Below are 14,541 nucleotides of genomic sequence, written 5' to 3'. Positions count from 1 at the left end.
ACAAGACGGTGTGGGTTGTGTATCACTGGGGAAGTTTGTATTCTTGCCATTCTCTTGCTGAAATATTTTACTTTTAATTGCTGTTAAAGTGTTTTATGTTTCTTCTTGCCAGGTCTTCAGCTTCGCTAGCTCAAGTAGCAGGGACAATGAGCTGTTTTGTGTTGGGAGCTCAGAGCTGTGGGTTTGAGATTCGGAGTTTTTGAATGTTAAAGTGTTTTTTGCTTGATGATTTCCAGAAACATTATATTTTGTTGGGTTCTTAATAGTTTGTTGTAGGTTCTTTATTTCTTTTTCTAGATTACAAATTACTTGATCTTTGTCCTTGTCTTGATCTTCAAACATTGTTGTTAGTTCAGCTCTGAGTTGTCTCTCTTTGATTAGCTGTTGCTCAGCTTCATTTAAGGTTTCTGTTATCGATGTTATTTGATTTAATAAAGATTCCTTCTCATGTTCTAGTTCCTCGATTTTTGCTTCATAACTCATTTCAAGAGAATTATTTTTGTTGAAAATCTGATAGGTTAGTTTAGTATTTTCTATAGTCAAATCATGTAGGTCTTGTTTTAACTTATTGTTTTCTGTAAGTAGGACATTACCAACTTCGGCAGCTAAAGTTAGGGATGTCTCTAAGTCTTCCTGTTCTTGAGCTTGAAATTGTTTTATTTTTGCTTGAAGGTCTTCTGAGCTGGTTTTGACTTGACATTCAGAGGTTGTTTCAATCTTTTGATCGATTAAGGGGGTTGTGCATGTAGGCAGAAAAGGGATTGAGTCCCTTTGAAGTTTACATTCTTTGCAGCTCCATGATTTGTAACCAGCTTTAATGATCTTTCTGAAATCACTTGTTGACATTCCAGTACATTTAGAATGGAACCACTTTCTGCAAGGACCTGTGCAAACTATTGCTGAGTACTTGACTCCAAGGTCACATGCACCACATGGAGTCTTAGACATAGTTTGGTTTTTCTGGACAGCGCCTAAAAATTGGGCAGTTTTTTAGGCAAGCTTTGGCTGGCTGCTTCTGTTGAAAATTGAGAAAATTTCGTGATAAAAATTGGACAGTTTTTTAGGCAAGCTTTGGCTGGTTGCTTCTGTTGAAAATTGAAAATATTGTGTGATAAAAAATAGGGCAGTTTTTTAGGCAAGCTTTGGCTGGTTGCTTCTGTTGAAAATTAAAAATATTGTGGAAACAGTTTTTTAGGCAAGCTTTGGCTGTTTGCTTCTGTTGAAAATTGAAAATACAACCTTCTATGGGCTAACGCTGGACAGTCCAGCCATAAGTGTTCTGAGGTTTCTACCTCGTTCTCACAGAACCTGCAGAGGTCTGTCTGTGACCTCCCTATGGTCCTGTGATGTTTCCTGATAGGACCGTGCCCTGTTAACACTCCTACTAGTAGACTAATGTCCCCTTTCTTAAGGCTCAGCAAGCCTTTCCAACCCTTATCAGTGGGGTCAATTAGTAATTTGGACGTCCTCATACCTATTACGGTTACATTTAGAAAAATTGGTTAGGCCTATCTCTGAACTATGCAATTGGAAGTTACATTTGAGTCGAAATTGAGTATTTGACTTTGTTTCAGCATGGACGGATTCAGAGTGGTGAAGCTGAATGAGGTGATACGCAATGTGGATATTGTCGTAACGGCTACAGGAAATAAGAATGTCGTTACCAGAGAACACATGGACAAGATGAAGAACGGCTGCGTCGTCTGCAATATGGGCCATTCCAATACGGAGATTGATGTTGTAAGTATTATAATATAGAAATCTATGTGGAACACTAAATATCTCAGTTAGTTTTTTTTATTTAGAAACCTAGAACTCAATTTAAAACATCTTTATTCAGCCATATACCCAAGTATATACAAGAATGGCGTCAAGAAGTAAAACCGTTGATTAAATTTTAATCGGTGGTTTTGACTGTTGAAAGAAGTATAAATGCCGCTATCATGTCAAAGCTGTAGCCAGGTTTAGAATAACAATGATTGTTTGTAGCTGAATTGACCTTATAGAGTGTGCTGAAGTCAAATACTTGATTCCGACAATGTGTTTTTTTTTAAACATGCAACCCAAACTAAAATTACTGTGAGACACATTTTAATGACAAAACAACCTTATATGTTGGTATCCCTGTTTTCTTTACTTACTTGCCGATCAGCCGATATGCGTTGTTGCATAGATCTATGAGGTTTAGTTCTAGAGGTTTACGTTTAGTGAAACTCGAAATTTGTTGTAAATAAGACACAACATGATAATTCCCCAATCTCAAAGAGTTAGAATAATACGTTGAAGGTAAATCATTTTTATGGGAATAAAGATTTGAAATTAAGTTTCCAGGTGTGATTTCCGTACTTAATAAATCACCTATTATTGACATATACAAATTTAAGTCAACCGAATCCAAATTAAAGGAAAACTCAAATCTCTACATTTAAGAATAAATTAAACAAGGCAAATGGTAATTCGCTTAGTCTGCAGGTTTGCTGCGACGGAGGTATTTTTGTTCAGCACAGATTCGGTTTCCTTAAATTTGTAAATGTCAATAATAGTTCAAATTTAAGGAAACCGTATTGGTAGTAACAAAAATACCCCTGTCGCAACAAACCTGCAGACTAAGCGAATTTCCAGATGACTGATTTGATTTTCATTAAGCTGTGTCTTATTTATGATAAATTTCCAACAACACTAAAACTCAAAGATAATTATGCAACAACGCATATCAGCTGATTGACAATGAAGTAAAGAAAAATGTGCCTCACAGTACTTTTAACTTGGGATGCGCGGTATAGAAAACACCTTGTATAACCTAGCCAAACTCAAAATCAAACTTAGTGTAAGCTATTGCATCTTAAGTGACATCAACTAAGTGTGGAAATACAATTTGAACATTAGCATACCTCCAGGACGGCTCATTTAGTTACATTATTTGTTTTGTAAAAAAGACTGGCTGCAGCTTGTCTGTATAGCAGTGATGTCAATCAATGGCAGTGTGGTTAAGAGGACAACAAAAATTAGCAAACTAACATTTAAAATATGTTACTTAAGGACTAGACTTCCATTTCAGAGATCAGGCTCAGATGACCAAGGCTATCTCAATCCAGAAAATTCAGGTCTTTGTTCGGAATGAAAAATTCTTTGAACTTGAAGGGGGATTCTTTCGGGAAACCTACTGACCACATTTGACTCTACCAAAAAAATTACATAGAACAGCATAAATATTTTAGACGTATGCCGAATTAGTGGGCTTATACTGTATAGCCTCATAGTCTGTAAATTGAAATATTGGGAAGTAATTATTTTACATTGTATTGTCTTATCTGTCAAATCTACTGTAAAATTAGAACTACGCAGCAGTAGAGTTGCAGACAACAGCCATTTTGATTTTACTGACAAAAATATAATGCTTTTGTCATTTTGGAGTTTTACTAAACAATTTCATCACAAAAATATGCACTATCTAACAAATAGCCAAACTCTAATTACAGTTCCGAGCATTTCTAATAAGAACTGACTCTACGAGGTGATGTTTGGTTACAGAATAGTCTACGCACGCCAGACTTGACGTGGGAGAAAGTGAGATCCCAGGTGGATCATGTCATCTGGCCGGATGGCAAACGCATCATTCTTCTGGCTGAGGGTCGTCTTGTAAACCTCAGCTGTTCCAGTCTGCCGTCCTTCGTCGTCTCCATCACTGCTGCCACCCAGGTAACATTTTCTAAGTTTTTTTATTGTGTCTATCTACGCCAGTGGCATTTATTAACCATTTGCCCTTGAATGGACGGCAGTGCTGGCCACAGCTGTTTCTGGATCAGCTTATCATTGTTTATGCAGCGCCATCTCAGGTCGTACGGCCATCACTGCTGGCCATTGCGGTCTTCTGTTAGGTTGGTCACCAGGTCACCATTTTGCCAACCCTGCTACACCTAAATTGTCTTTTAACTTATGTTCTAGCCTTGACTTCGGATTTTCTGTTAAGCTTGGCAATACATCATAAACTGTTATTTTTAGTTATAATGATACTCGTGACAATAAACTGGGTCCACATACATTGCAATAACGTATACTTATGATGGTCAATTTCAATTGAACAATACAATCATGAAATCCTATTCAAATGAAAATGTATTTGTTATAGAAAAATAAAAGCATCAGTATGTTCCAAACATCAGCAGTTAAGTTACTATTGCCAGGTTCTAAAATAGATTCTTAACATTCTTACCAAGTATTTTATAAATGCAACAACTCAAAATATCCAAGTGACAACGACACTGAAACATAGTTAACTGTTGTTACATTTGTTAGTTTTTGATGTGTTATTGTTGCAGGCACTTGCCCTGATAGAACTGTTCAATGCTCCTCACGGTCGTTACAAGTCTGATGTCTATCTTCTACCTAAAAAGATGGGTGAGTAACAATTAATTGTAACGATTTCAATATAGCTTTAATACTGTGAATGGACAATATTTGAAGGAACTTTTAATGAGTGTGTGATTATTTGGGCGAGACATTACTTCTTTGCAGTAACTTTTTAAGTTTTCAGTTATTTTTAAAGTATTTACATAAAGCTAATTATGTTTTTATGTTTATAGATGAGTACGTTGCAAGTTTACATCTGCCCACATTTGATGCTCACCTAACAGAATTGACGGATGAACAGGCAAAGTACATGGGACTGAATAAGGCAGGTCCCTTCAAGCCTAACTATTACAGGTGATAATACTTTATATCATTATTTAGTTTATTTTTAAGTTCATACATATGAACATCAAGAATAATTCAGTGATTAAGTTAGATTTATCTTCCCTTGTTTTCTTATCTTATTGACACAAAAATCCAAACTCTCTTAAAACAAGTTTTTGGTGGATACACACTAAAGAGTGTCTTCATTCCCTGTGATCAAGAATCCATTTACTCAGTTTATACTTTTTTGCCATTCAAGAACAGATTTAAAACTAAAAGTAATCTAGACTGTAATAATTGAGTTAAAGATAGAAAAATACGTATTAATTGAATGATGGCTACTGAATATTGGTCATTGGATGAAAATTAACTTGCTGCTGTAACCCATAAATCATGTTCACTCTCCTATCTTTTCAACCAACAGCACCGCTTTTCACTGTATATTTCCTTTAATGACTGACATAGGATATTTGTCTGCAGCTCCAAAATAGTTTTGGTTCAGGCCGGAAATAATTTACAGGTCAAGCTCGGTTTGGGTGAATCATGTTAAAGGTGCGGGCGAGTGACTCAACTTTCTTATCCAGGCAAACCAAGCTTTTATTTTTACAATTTCAAAAGTTTCTGCAAAGATGTCCAATGGTTAATTGACGATTCCTCCGCAATAGCAGGTGATGTTGACGGTTTTGCTGCGATCCCTGAGACAATGATGATGTCGCTGCGATCCCTGAAGATGATCATGATTTCACAGTAACCGCAGAAGATGTTGACGATTTTGCTGTGACGGGGAAAGACGTTCAAAAGTTTTTTGTGACCGCGGAAGATGTCTACAATTTTCCTGTAACAGCAGAAGATATTCACGATTTTGCCAAAACCATGGAAGATGATTACGATAACACCCAGACCTTAAAAGATGTTCTCAATTTTGGCATGACCGCGTAAGGAGTTCACAATATCACCTTGACCACGGACGAATTTCACAATTTCGCAGTGACCACGAGATATGATGTTCAGTACTGTATCAACCAATTGAACTGTTACAATTCATATAATTTAGTTTTAATCGTTAAGTACATTCCAAAGTAACCCGATTTTGGCTAGAGACCTTCAGGCAAAAAAAAAGATCGTAGCCAAATTTTAAAAGTCTGGCCTGCAGATTCCTACTCTTTTCACTATTGAACATGTTTTGTTTATGTCGTCTTGTAGTAATACCTTGTCATGCCACTATAGTATGCGTTCCATTGTTCCAGATACTAGAAGCATTGTCACAGGAGTGTGTTCTGCCGATGTTCTCTACCATGGTCAATGTATGCTGCCTCTGGATCCAGGATTGTTACATGTTAGCTTCAAAGTCAAGCAATGTTACATGTTGTTAACATTTATGTCTTCCCTCGGTACATTTTAACAGTATCGCCTTCAAAATACTGTTGAAATTTAAGTGTACTTCTCGCTTCATTTTGCTTTTCACTGCATTTATTCTAAAATTAGTTAATATTGCGTTCCTATTGTGCACTTAAAACCACTAAAATTATATTTTATCAAAATATTTATTTTTTTACTATATATTTTTCTGATATTTAATAGTTTTAACTGTGTGTCAAAAAAAAATATTTATTTATTGAAGGAAAGTACTATATGAGTTGTATGGTTTTCATGAGTTGTAGGGTTTTCTTGTTTAGGGGAATTTGTATATTTTGTTTGTTAGTAAAGGTCAAACATAATTTTAAATATAAGATAACATAATTTAGTCTAAACTTTGCATGAAGAATATTTATTTATCGCATGGAAAATATTTATTTATTGAATATATTGTATTATTTATTTTCGTTCACTGCTGAATCAGTGGTTGTAGATTTCTTAGGTTCAGATTCCACCCATGCTGATGCCTATTCGCCATATGTTACTATTTTGAGCCCACCTAGATAAAAATATATTCTCTTAGACGTGGAGAAAACTCCTCTGAAATTCATAGAAAATTTTGTTTAGTATAGGATTTATGTATAGGCAAAGTATTTTATGTACAACATTTGTCCTAAAAACAATTTGTGTGGTTTTAATGAAAATCTTATTGTTGAAAGGCACTGCGGCTACAAAAACACTTTTCCTTTCCGGAGACACTTTTGCTTTTCTTTCTTTAGCTTTGACTTGATTCAGTAAATCTATCAAGCCTGAATTACCATTGAGTTTATCATATTCATGGTCAGATTTGTTTCTTCCCTATGATTCCTTTATCCTTTGAGACATAGGGTATCAAATAGAAAACCTTCTTTTGTTATTTTCTCAGGCTCATATTTTTGTTTTCCCTCTTCAAAATACTTTGGTATTGAACTAGGCTGTTGTAACAGAGAAAAGGAAAGTTTGATAATAACGATTCTCTACCCTTTGAACATTTCTTATCATTTATAATTAATTCGTGGAATATCTTACAATATTCCTTTTTTGGTTCTGTTCCACTAAAATACACTGTACCAGAAAATCTTGAACGGATTGGCTGTTTCATGCATTTTTAGTTATCACTATTCCATAAGCATTTAGATAGTTGTACCAAAAACAAAATTGATATTATTGTTAAGTCCCTCCACGCTTTTAGGATTTAGGATAATGCCTGATAATCGAAATATTTAAATTGAATTTTTTTAACGCAGACACATTTTTAGTAATAACACTAAACTGGTTATTTTATCATTAACCAAATTGAATTAGTAGCAATTGTAACCTTCTATAGTGTTCCTGGTTCCAAACGAGCTGTACAACCCAAAAATATCTCCGTTGAATCGCTTATTATCTGGTTCGTTGTTTAAAAAAATGTTTGTTTATTCTTTGCGTTCTTGTGTTGATAAAAGTCTAAGGATTACGTGAGAGTGAGTAGGTAATGAAGGAATTGAATGTTTTGCCTATCTTGGTGTGTCATTATTATTACAGAATAACTTTGTCCTACAAATAGCTCAATGAAGGAGAATCGCCCAATAATTTATAATGAACCCCAATGGACACTCCCTACCTAATATTGGCCTTCAAGTCAATCAACCTATTTGATTCGTTTCTGTAAAATTCTTGTTGCAGAGTTAATGAATTTAAATTGATGTTGTGGAATTTGTAAATAGGTCTTACCAAGCCTAATCTAGCTTACATAAAGCATATTTTTGTATTGTATAGTTAAGCCTATAGAGAAGTTGCACAATTTTGAATTTATATTTCTAACTTCAGTATTATTAATGTATTATTGTTGTTAACCAGTAAAAGAATAGAGTTGAGGTAGATATATGGAAATTACATAATATTTAAATACTTGTACACACGACTCAAACTGTCTAAACTGTATTGTAATCTATGGGTGTTAAGAACGTCCCCGATGTCCAAGACTCGAACTTGCAATTTCAAACTTAACTTAAGGCCTATATATTATTTTATAGGTGTACAAAATATTTTAGATTCCAATTTAAAGCATTGAGAGGATTTACAATTTTTTCCGTGAGTTTTTGATTTGGGTAAAGTTCTTTGAAAGAAAACAATTGTTTTAGTTACTATCTTTTTATGTTCTAGTTAGTAATACCATATTTTGTCATTTAAAAATGAGCTTTTAACCACCTAGAAAATTGATATATGTAGATTTAAGCTAACACTTAAGAAACAAGTCATAATAATAGCCCTCTTCACTATTACTTTGCACTTAAGCATGAAATGCTATTTTATTTTTGTATTGATTCTTCGTGAACCAGTCAGTAGTGATCGATACAAATTTTATTTTTTTGTGTATGTAGTGTGTAATTTTAAGGTTGTGCTTGTTGCTTACATTTACCAGCTTATTATAAGTTATACACAATTACGTGAAATTCTAAAAATTTTGTCTTATAGGTTGGATCTGTTAGATTTGCTGAATTTGTAATTTTTCTCTGCTTTAGGTTTTGATGACCGAGATGAATAAAAAAATATATATTGGAATAACAAATTATAACAAAGAAATCAAACAAATCCACCTTTGTATGGAATTTCATATAATATAAATTAACATCTTTACCGACAAAATGGGTGATATGTAAACATTACTGACTTCACTGCTGTGTGTTAGGTATTAATTGTAAATACCCGAATATTTGTATAAGTTATAAGTGAACTTAAAGCTATTTATGTAAGTTTAGTTACTAATTAGTTAGGTAGAGTTTGTGGTTGCTTAGTCAGATTAACTTATTTGACTGTAAATGTCATTCCATGTTTTATTGCATAGTGCTGCTTTAAATGACATTTTTGCTATTTTAATGCTTTCTTTTCTGTAGTTTATGAGCCTAAGTATTGTAAAACATAATATTTGTAATTTCTTAGAAATGTTAGTAAAACTAGCCTAATATTTTAAGCCAGGTCAATCATATTTCCTTCAGATTTTATTTTATTGAAGCTTTAATCTTACAAGGATTTTTACACTGTATAAAACTTACTGGCACTATTTTAATATAATTAATATACCTAAATAAAATTTACTTAAAAAGTTTATTTTGCTGTAAGAACAAATTAAATTTATTTAGAGCTCAGAAAAAGCAAAGTATTTATCAAAATCATCTATGTTTACTGTTAAATACAGATGTTACCAAAAGATAGGTTACCTACAGTAAAGCTTGTAGTTATTTTGCTGGCTCAAAGTTTACTAACAGAATTGAATTTTATTGGAGAGCTAGCCAGTTATATAGATTGACTGAAGTCCAAATTTGGTTGTGACTATTTTCATTGCACTCCAAGAGCCTCTTGGCCTACTCAACGTAAAGATATAACTGTTCCCAAGACTCTAATAGGTCTTCCAATTGTATTTTCTGTTAATGTACGCTTACATTGATCACAATGTATTTAACTGACCTCAATAATCCATGCTGGGACATTACAAAAGGTGGATGGACTAGAATGTTATTTTAATTACGATACAAGTGAAGTATTTAGGCCTATGTATAAAGTTTATATCATGATTAACCACAAATTAACATTGTGGTACCAAGATTGATGAAATTACGAGGGTTTTCCGTGGATTAAGGTCCCATCGCATCTAAGCGAGCTAGTTAAATATTAGACCAAATCTCATGCCCATTTCATCATGTTATTAATGTTATTTCATCCAGCACTATTCCAGCATATTCTTTTCACCCATATGAGACGATTAGTTTCGTCATAGTATTTGAAACTTTTGTGAAAGAGAATTGATGCTCCCGCCATGCAAAAATCACATACTGACATTACATCTGTGTTCAGGATTTAAGTCAATGTCAGTTAACGGACACAATCGACGTAATTTGTGAAGGGGCGGAGGAGTTTGGAGGTGGTCCTGAACATTTGCACAATGTTTCTCATGGTGTAGGCCGACTGTTGTCAGTCTCGTTTGAAGCAGTGGTTGAAGTGATAGGTATTTTGCTTGTGGATCGTGATGTTACTTAACGAGAGAGAATGTAACTAATAAGGAACATCTCTAGAAGACTATCAAGCCCTGGAAGTCTGCAACACCCAAATCAGCAATTAAAGTTTCCTAAACTTCAATCACTGTATTGATAGAAACTGATGATCACCCGCTGCTAACCCCGTTGTAAAAATATTCACGACCTTTTGCGAGGTCCCTAAGCCACTGATGCACATTCTCTATGACAAAATACGTTTCTGCATATATATATATATAGGTTAGAAGTTAAGGAAAGGCCAATTGGCTTATTGGGATTGTTATGTACAATGATAGGGATCAGCTAGCTTACCTGGTAGACAGAGTCCAAATTAGCCTAGGTAACTTAACACACAGAAAACTTTCTTCCTCCCCGCATACACATGAAGGCACGACTGATTGCAAAACACAGGAGTAAAGAAAGTACTATCTGCAGAAAACTGAAAGTACCTACAAATCTGTTAAAGTAATCGTTTTCTCCACTTTTCATGAATTTCTCGGAGTCACTCGAGTGATATTGTTTGATCACGTAGTAAACTGCGGCGAAGAACGTAGTACTCAATGAGTGTTGTGATCTGTGTGAACGTCTGTTCATTAACATTGTACACGGTGGTAGACAGGAAACATGGCCTCGTGTACCAGTCTTGCCAAAGGTTCTCCCGTAGTTCAGCCAGTGTTCTATGCGCTTCTTGCAGAGTTGGGCCGAGATATGTCCTGTAACCACTAACATCGTACAATCTTCCGTGAGCACCATAAAACCGTTCGTTTGTCCACCAGAAGATCGTTGACCTCTCTCTGTACTCCCAAGGTGAGTCAACTTTGGTCGTATCCACGTATGTCGCAGGGACCCATTTTTCTCCATACACATTTTTGTCTTTGTTTCCCAAACTCCATTTCTGCATGCATAAGGTACAACCCTAACTTGCCGCATGTTTTCTACCATAGACATATTTTTTATATCGTTTACACTTGATACGGTATGTCAAACTCTCTTCTGTTGACCTGTAAGAACACCTTATGTAAGTGGTTGACTCTATGGTAGTGAGATATCCACAGTTGATATATTACCGTGCTCACTGTGGTGACGTAGATCATAGCATTCACAAATTATATCAGATTCCACCACTTGTGTCTTTTCTTCTTATTCAGCAAAAACCCTCTGGCAAAAACAGTAAGTGGTGCATACATTGGATGACTTGAAACAAGGATGTTTAAATAATCCACTTCATTTTTAGGACGAGCAAGTATGGTATCTTTCAATGCTATTCCATGAAGGTCCACTTTAGTGGAAGTCTGTTATGTGTTTTCTGTGTGTTAAGTTACCTAGGCTAATCTGGACTCTGTCTCCCTATCCTTGTACATAACAATCATTTTCTGCATATATGTCAACTAGAAACAGTAATCTACAGGGGTTGATCTCCTTCCTACAGAAACCTAGAATGGATTGATACTTGGCGGGAGCGTCAATTCTCTTTTGTTACGTTACTATTCATCCCATAGGGGTGAAGACCAGCTAATAGTTGTGGATGAAGCAAGGCTCACAATGTTGGTCTGAGATTTGAACAGGTTTGCTTGGATGTGACAGGAGCACGAAGCACGATGGAGACTTTTATGGGCAACCATTGTACTTCTGTGATTTGATTAAACAGTAAATTTTCTGTTACAGCGAACATATTAGTGACTTCATTGTATGTAAATTTTACATTGAAAGCGTTTCATAGTTTGTAAAACCTGCATAATTTTAGTACAGCATATTAACATTTACAGACACTAACTACAAAGTTGATTAATATTTATATACATAGTTGTCAAGTTGTGAGCAGAGCTTTATTTTTGTCTAGTCTGATGTTCAGTTTTTCCTTGCAGTCTCTCGACCAGACGAGTGGGCTAAGTCACTGTTTACAAGGATTTACTAGCTTAACAATTACAAAGATAGAACTATTTTTGTCTCGTTATAATATTTAAGAATGTAGGCCTTAACAGCTTTATTTATTATTTATAGTAAAACATTTATGAAACGTGTAGCTACCTAGTTTCTCAGATTTTGTCGGTAAGCTTTGAATAGTTTTGGTAAGTAGAGTCGATATTAATTTATATTTATTCCATGAATTTATCACCAAGCTTTTAAAAATCTTGGCACCATGATTTACTGTTTTCATTTCTAACTAGTTTTGCTGTTTGAACTGTTTGAGCTCGATGAATTGTCAATATTCTAAATGAATGTTTGTCGTAAGTTGAAACATTCCATCCCCAAAAGTCATTGCGCAGATGATTTCCTTACGTAATTACCTGAACACCACATCAGATGCCGCATCGAACGTATGATCCATTGCTTGAATCTTGGTTGTGGTAGTTTAGAAAAAACAGGGTATGGACATGTATAATTGAATATTGTAAATATATTTGGTTAAACACTTTATTACTTGTGTTTTTTGTTCACACCTTTTCCTTTTTAACCCTCCGAGTGTTATTTGTCTCTGCAGCGACACATAACACACTTTGTGTAGTGTTTTGTGTCGCTGCAGCGACTCACAAACACTGTTTACGGCGAAGGCTCTATGACTGACAAAATCTGATTGAACTGGATCGAGTTAGGTATCGTTCTTTTCGTTAGATTCTAAGCTTTCTCCAGAGGTCTGTCTCTAAGCGCTTTATGTTCTCCGAGCCGATCGTAATTGTAGCAGACAGCTGACGTGCGTATTTGTAAACAGCTAGGTTACCCTCGGACCGATGACTGATGTGTTTTATTACGTTTATCATTGTTTTAGTGTTAAAAACCAAAAGTAGTGATATACGTGGTGCATTATAAGAAGATTTAAGTGATTTTGAAGGGCTGGTTGATGATCCTGAAGAAGTAGGTAGTGATATTGATGTAAATTATCAGCCAGATTCCTAGCTATGGTTAGGCTATGCATTCTTAGCTAAACGCTATGTACTGAAATCTGTTTTTTGCCCATAACTTATTTATTTGCAAATCTACTTCCTTATATTATTATATATTTGTAATCCTCATAAAATTTAGAACAAAGTGGCTATTTTCAAATATTTATAGGCCTATAATTTATACAATTTCATTGAGCGCGAACTTATTTTTTGTTTTTTTTTCCGCAATATTTTTTTTTTACCTAAAAAAATTTTTTGAAACAAATGTTCCTTATGTTCTATGTATAATATTGAAGCCCATGATTTTCCAAACAAAATGATATATAGAACAGTATAATTAACATTGTTTTCAAGCTTCTCAGATCCGTTTTAATAAAACCTTGCAAATGAGCAAAAAATAGGCAGACATTAAGGCCAAAACAATGGACACTCGGAGGGTTAATTTCTACTAATAAACTCATGAACTCAACTGAACAATCAGTTATTGAATATCTAAGTACATATTCCTATTGAATTTTTTTAGGTGTTGAAATTTTTCTTTCATGATAATATGTTAATATGTTCCTCTTTATCAAGATGGTAAATCAGCTAACACTGATATTCGCAATGCTTCACCTAGTTGCTGTGAATAGTTCATAAAATTGTATGATTAACTATTACTTAGTTAACTATTAACTATTACCAATTCTTTAACTAGTATATATGATTGTAAAGCAGTCCAATTTTAATATTTTCAGCAGTGTTTGATAAAACACGCTAGATAATCACTAGCATTGATATTCACCACAGTTAACCTAGGTACCGCTAGGTGTCAGTAGTATCCATATTCACAACAGTAGTACACTTGAAATCATATTAATCCACTGTTGTGTATTTATTCACGAATAATTTAAATTTTATACAACACAACAAATAAACTCAACTTAAACTGACAAAAAAAACAAGCCATGCATACAAAATACTGCACACTTTTTCGATTTAAAGTTGTGTCAGTAACTTAAGAAGCCTCTTCATTTATTGGCTCTCACAAATACTTTTGTGTAGCCTAGCTACAACATGGGCGCCGTCAGGATTTGAAACGGGGGTGCAATATATAGGTCTAACAAACATCTGAGGGTCCGGGGAAAATTTCTGAAAATATAATGTTTTAAAACCTTTTTTACGCTATTTGGTAACACATAGGACCGACAAAAAAAAAAAAAAAAAAAAAAAAATAGTATATTGTGCATCAAGAAGGGTAAGTCATATTCATTACAGTTATTCCTTATCTCTTTAGCCAGGGGGTTGCAAGTGCACCCCCTTGCACGCCTTGCCCACCCCTGTGGGAGCCCATGAAGACTATATGCTACCTGGCCATACGGTAGTTATAGATACTTAGAAACTACATAGTAATACATATTTTAAGTCATTATTCGAAAAGCCAAGAGTAACTTCCTTGTCTGAGAGCGATGATTGGCTTAGAAGTTTATACTAAGTGCCTTGTCAGCTACTCGAATCAAATTGTGTGATTTATCTAAACTTGTAGAAATAGAGTTAAATATAAAAGTAGGAGTGAGAACCATTAACGTGCACATAGT

At 34.6% G+C, this 14,541-nt stretch overlaps 1 protein-coding gene across 8 annotated transcripts in view; it reads left to right on the top strand.

Moving 5' to 3' along the window:
- LOC128997743 (adenosylhomocysteinase-like 1) overlaps positions 1-12,500 on the top strand; it is a 55,094-nt gene extending 42,594 nt beyond the window's left edge. For 7 of the 8 annotated variants that reach the window (XM_054423398.1, XM_054423397.1, XM_054423395.1 and 4 more), the window contains 5 exons: positions 1,575-1,740; positions 3,532-3,699; positions 4,320-4,398; positions 4,584-4,704; positions 5,922-12,500. In XM_054423398.1, coding sequence (XP_054279373.1) covers positions 1,575-1,740; positions 3,532-3,699; positions 4,320-4,398; positions 4,584-4,704; positions 5,922-5,928 — 541 coding nt within the window. In that variant the 3' untranslated portion in view covers positions 5,929-12,500. Of the gene's footprint in view, positions 1-1,574; positions 1,741-3,531; positions 3,700-4,319; positions 4,399-4,583; positions 4,709-5,921 lie in introns of those variants that run through there. The other variant, XM_054423392.1, reaches the window with a different exon arrangement.
- The last annotated feature ends 2,041 nt before the right edge of the window (positions 12,501-14,541 follow it).

Source organism: Macrosteles quadrilineatus, unplaced genomic scaffold (assembly GCF_028750875.1).
Source record: "Macrosteles quadrilineatus isolate MER2022 unplaced genomic scaffold, UCM_ALF_1.0 Scaffold_7__1_contigs__length_78375512, whole genome shotgun sequence".
In the NCBI taxonomy this organism is placed as follows: Eukaryota; Metazoa; Arthropoda; class Insecta; order Hemiptera; family Cicadellidae; genus Macrosteles; species Macrosteles quadrilineatus.
This window is presented reverse-complemented; position numbering and strand designations above follow the sequence as displayed.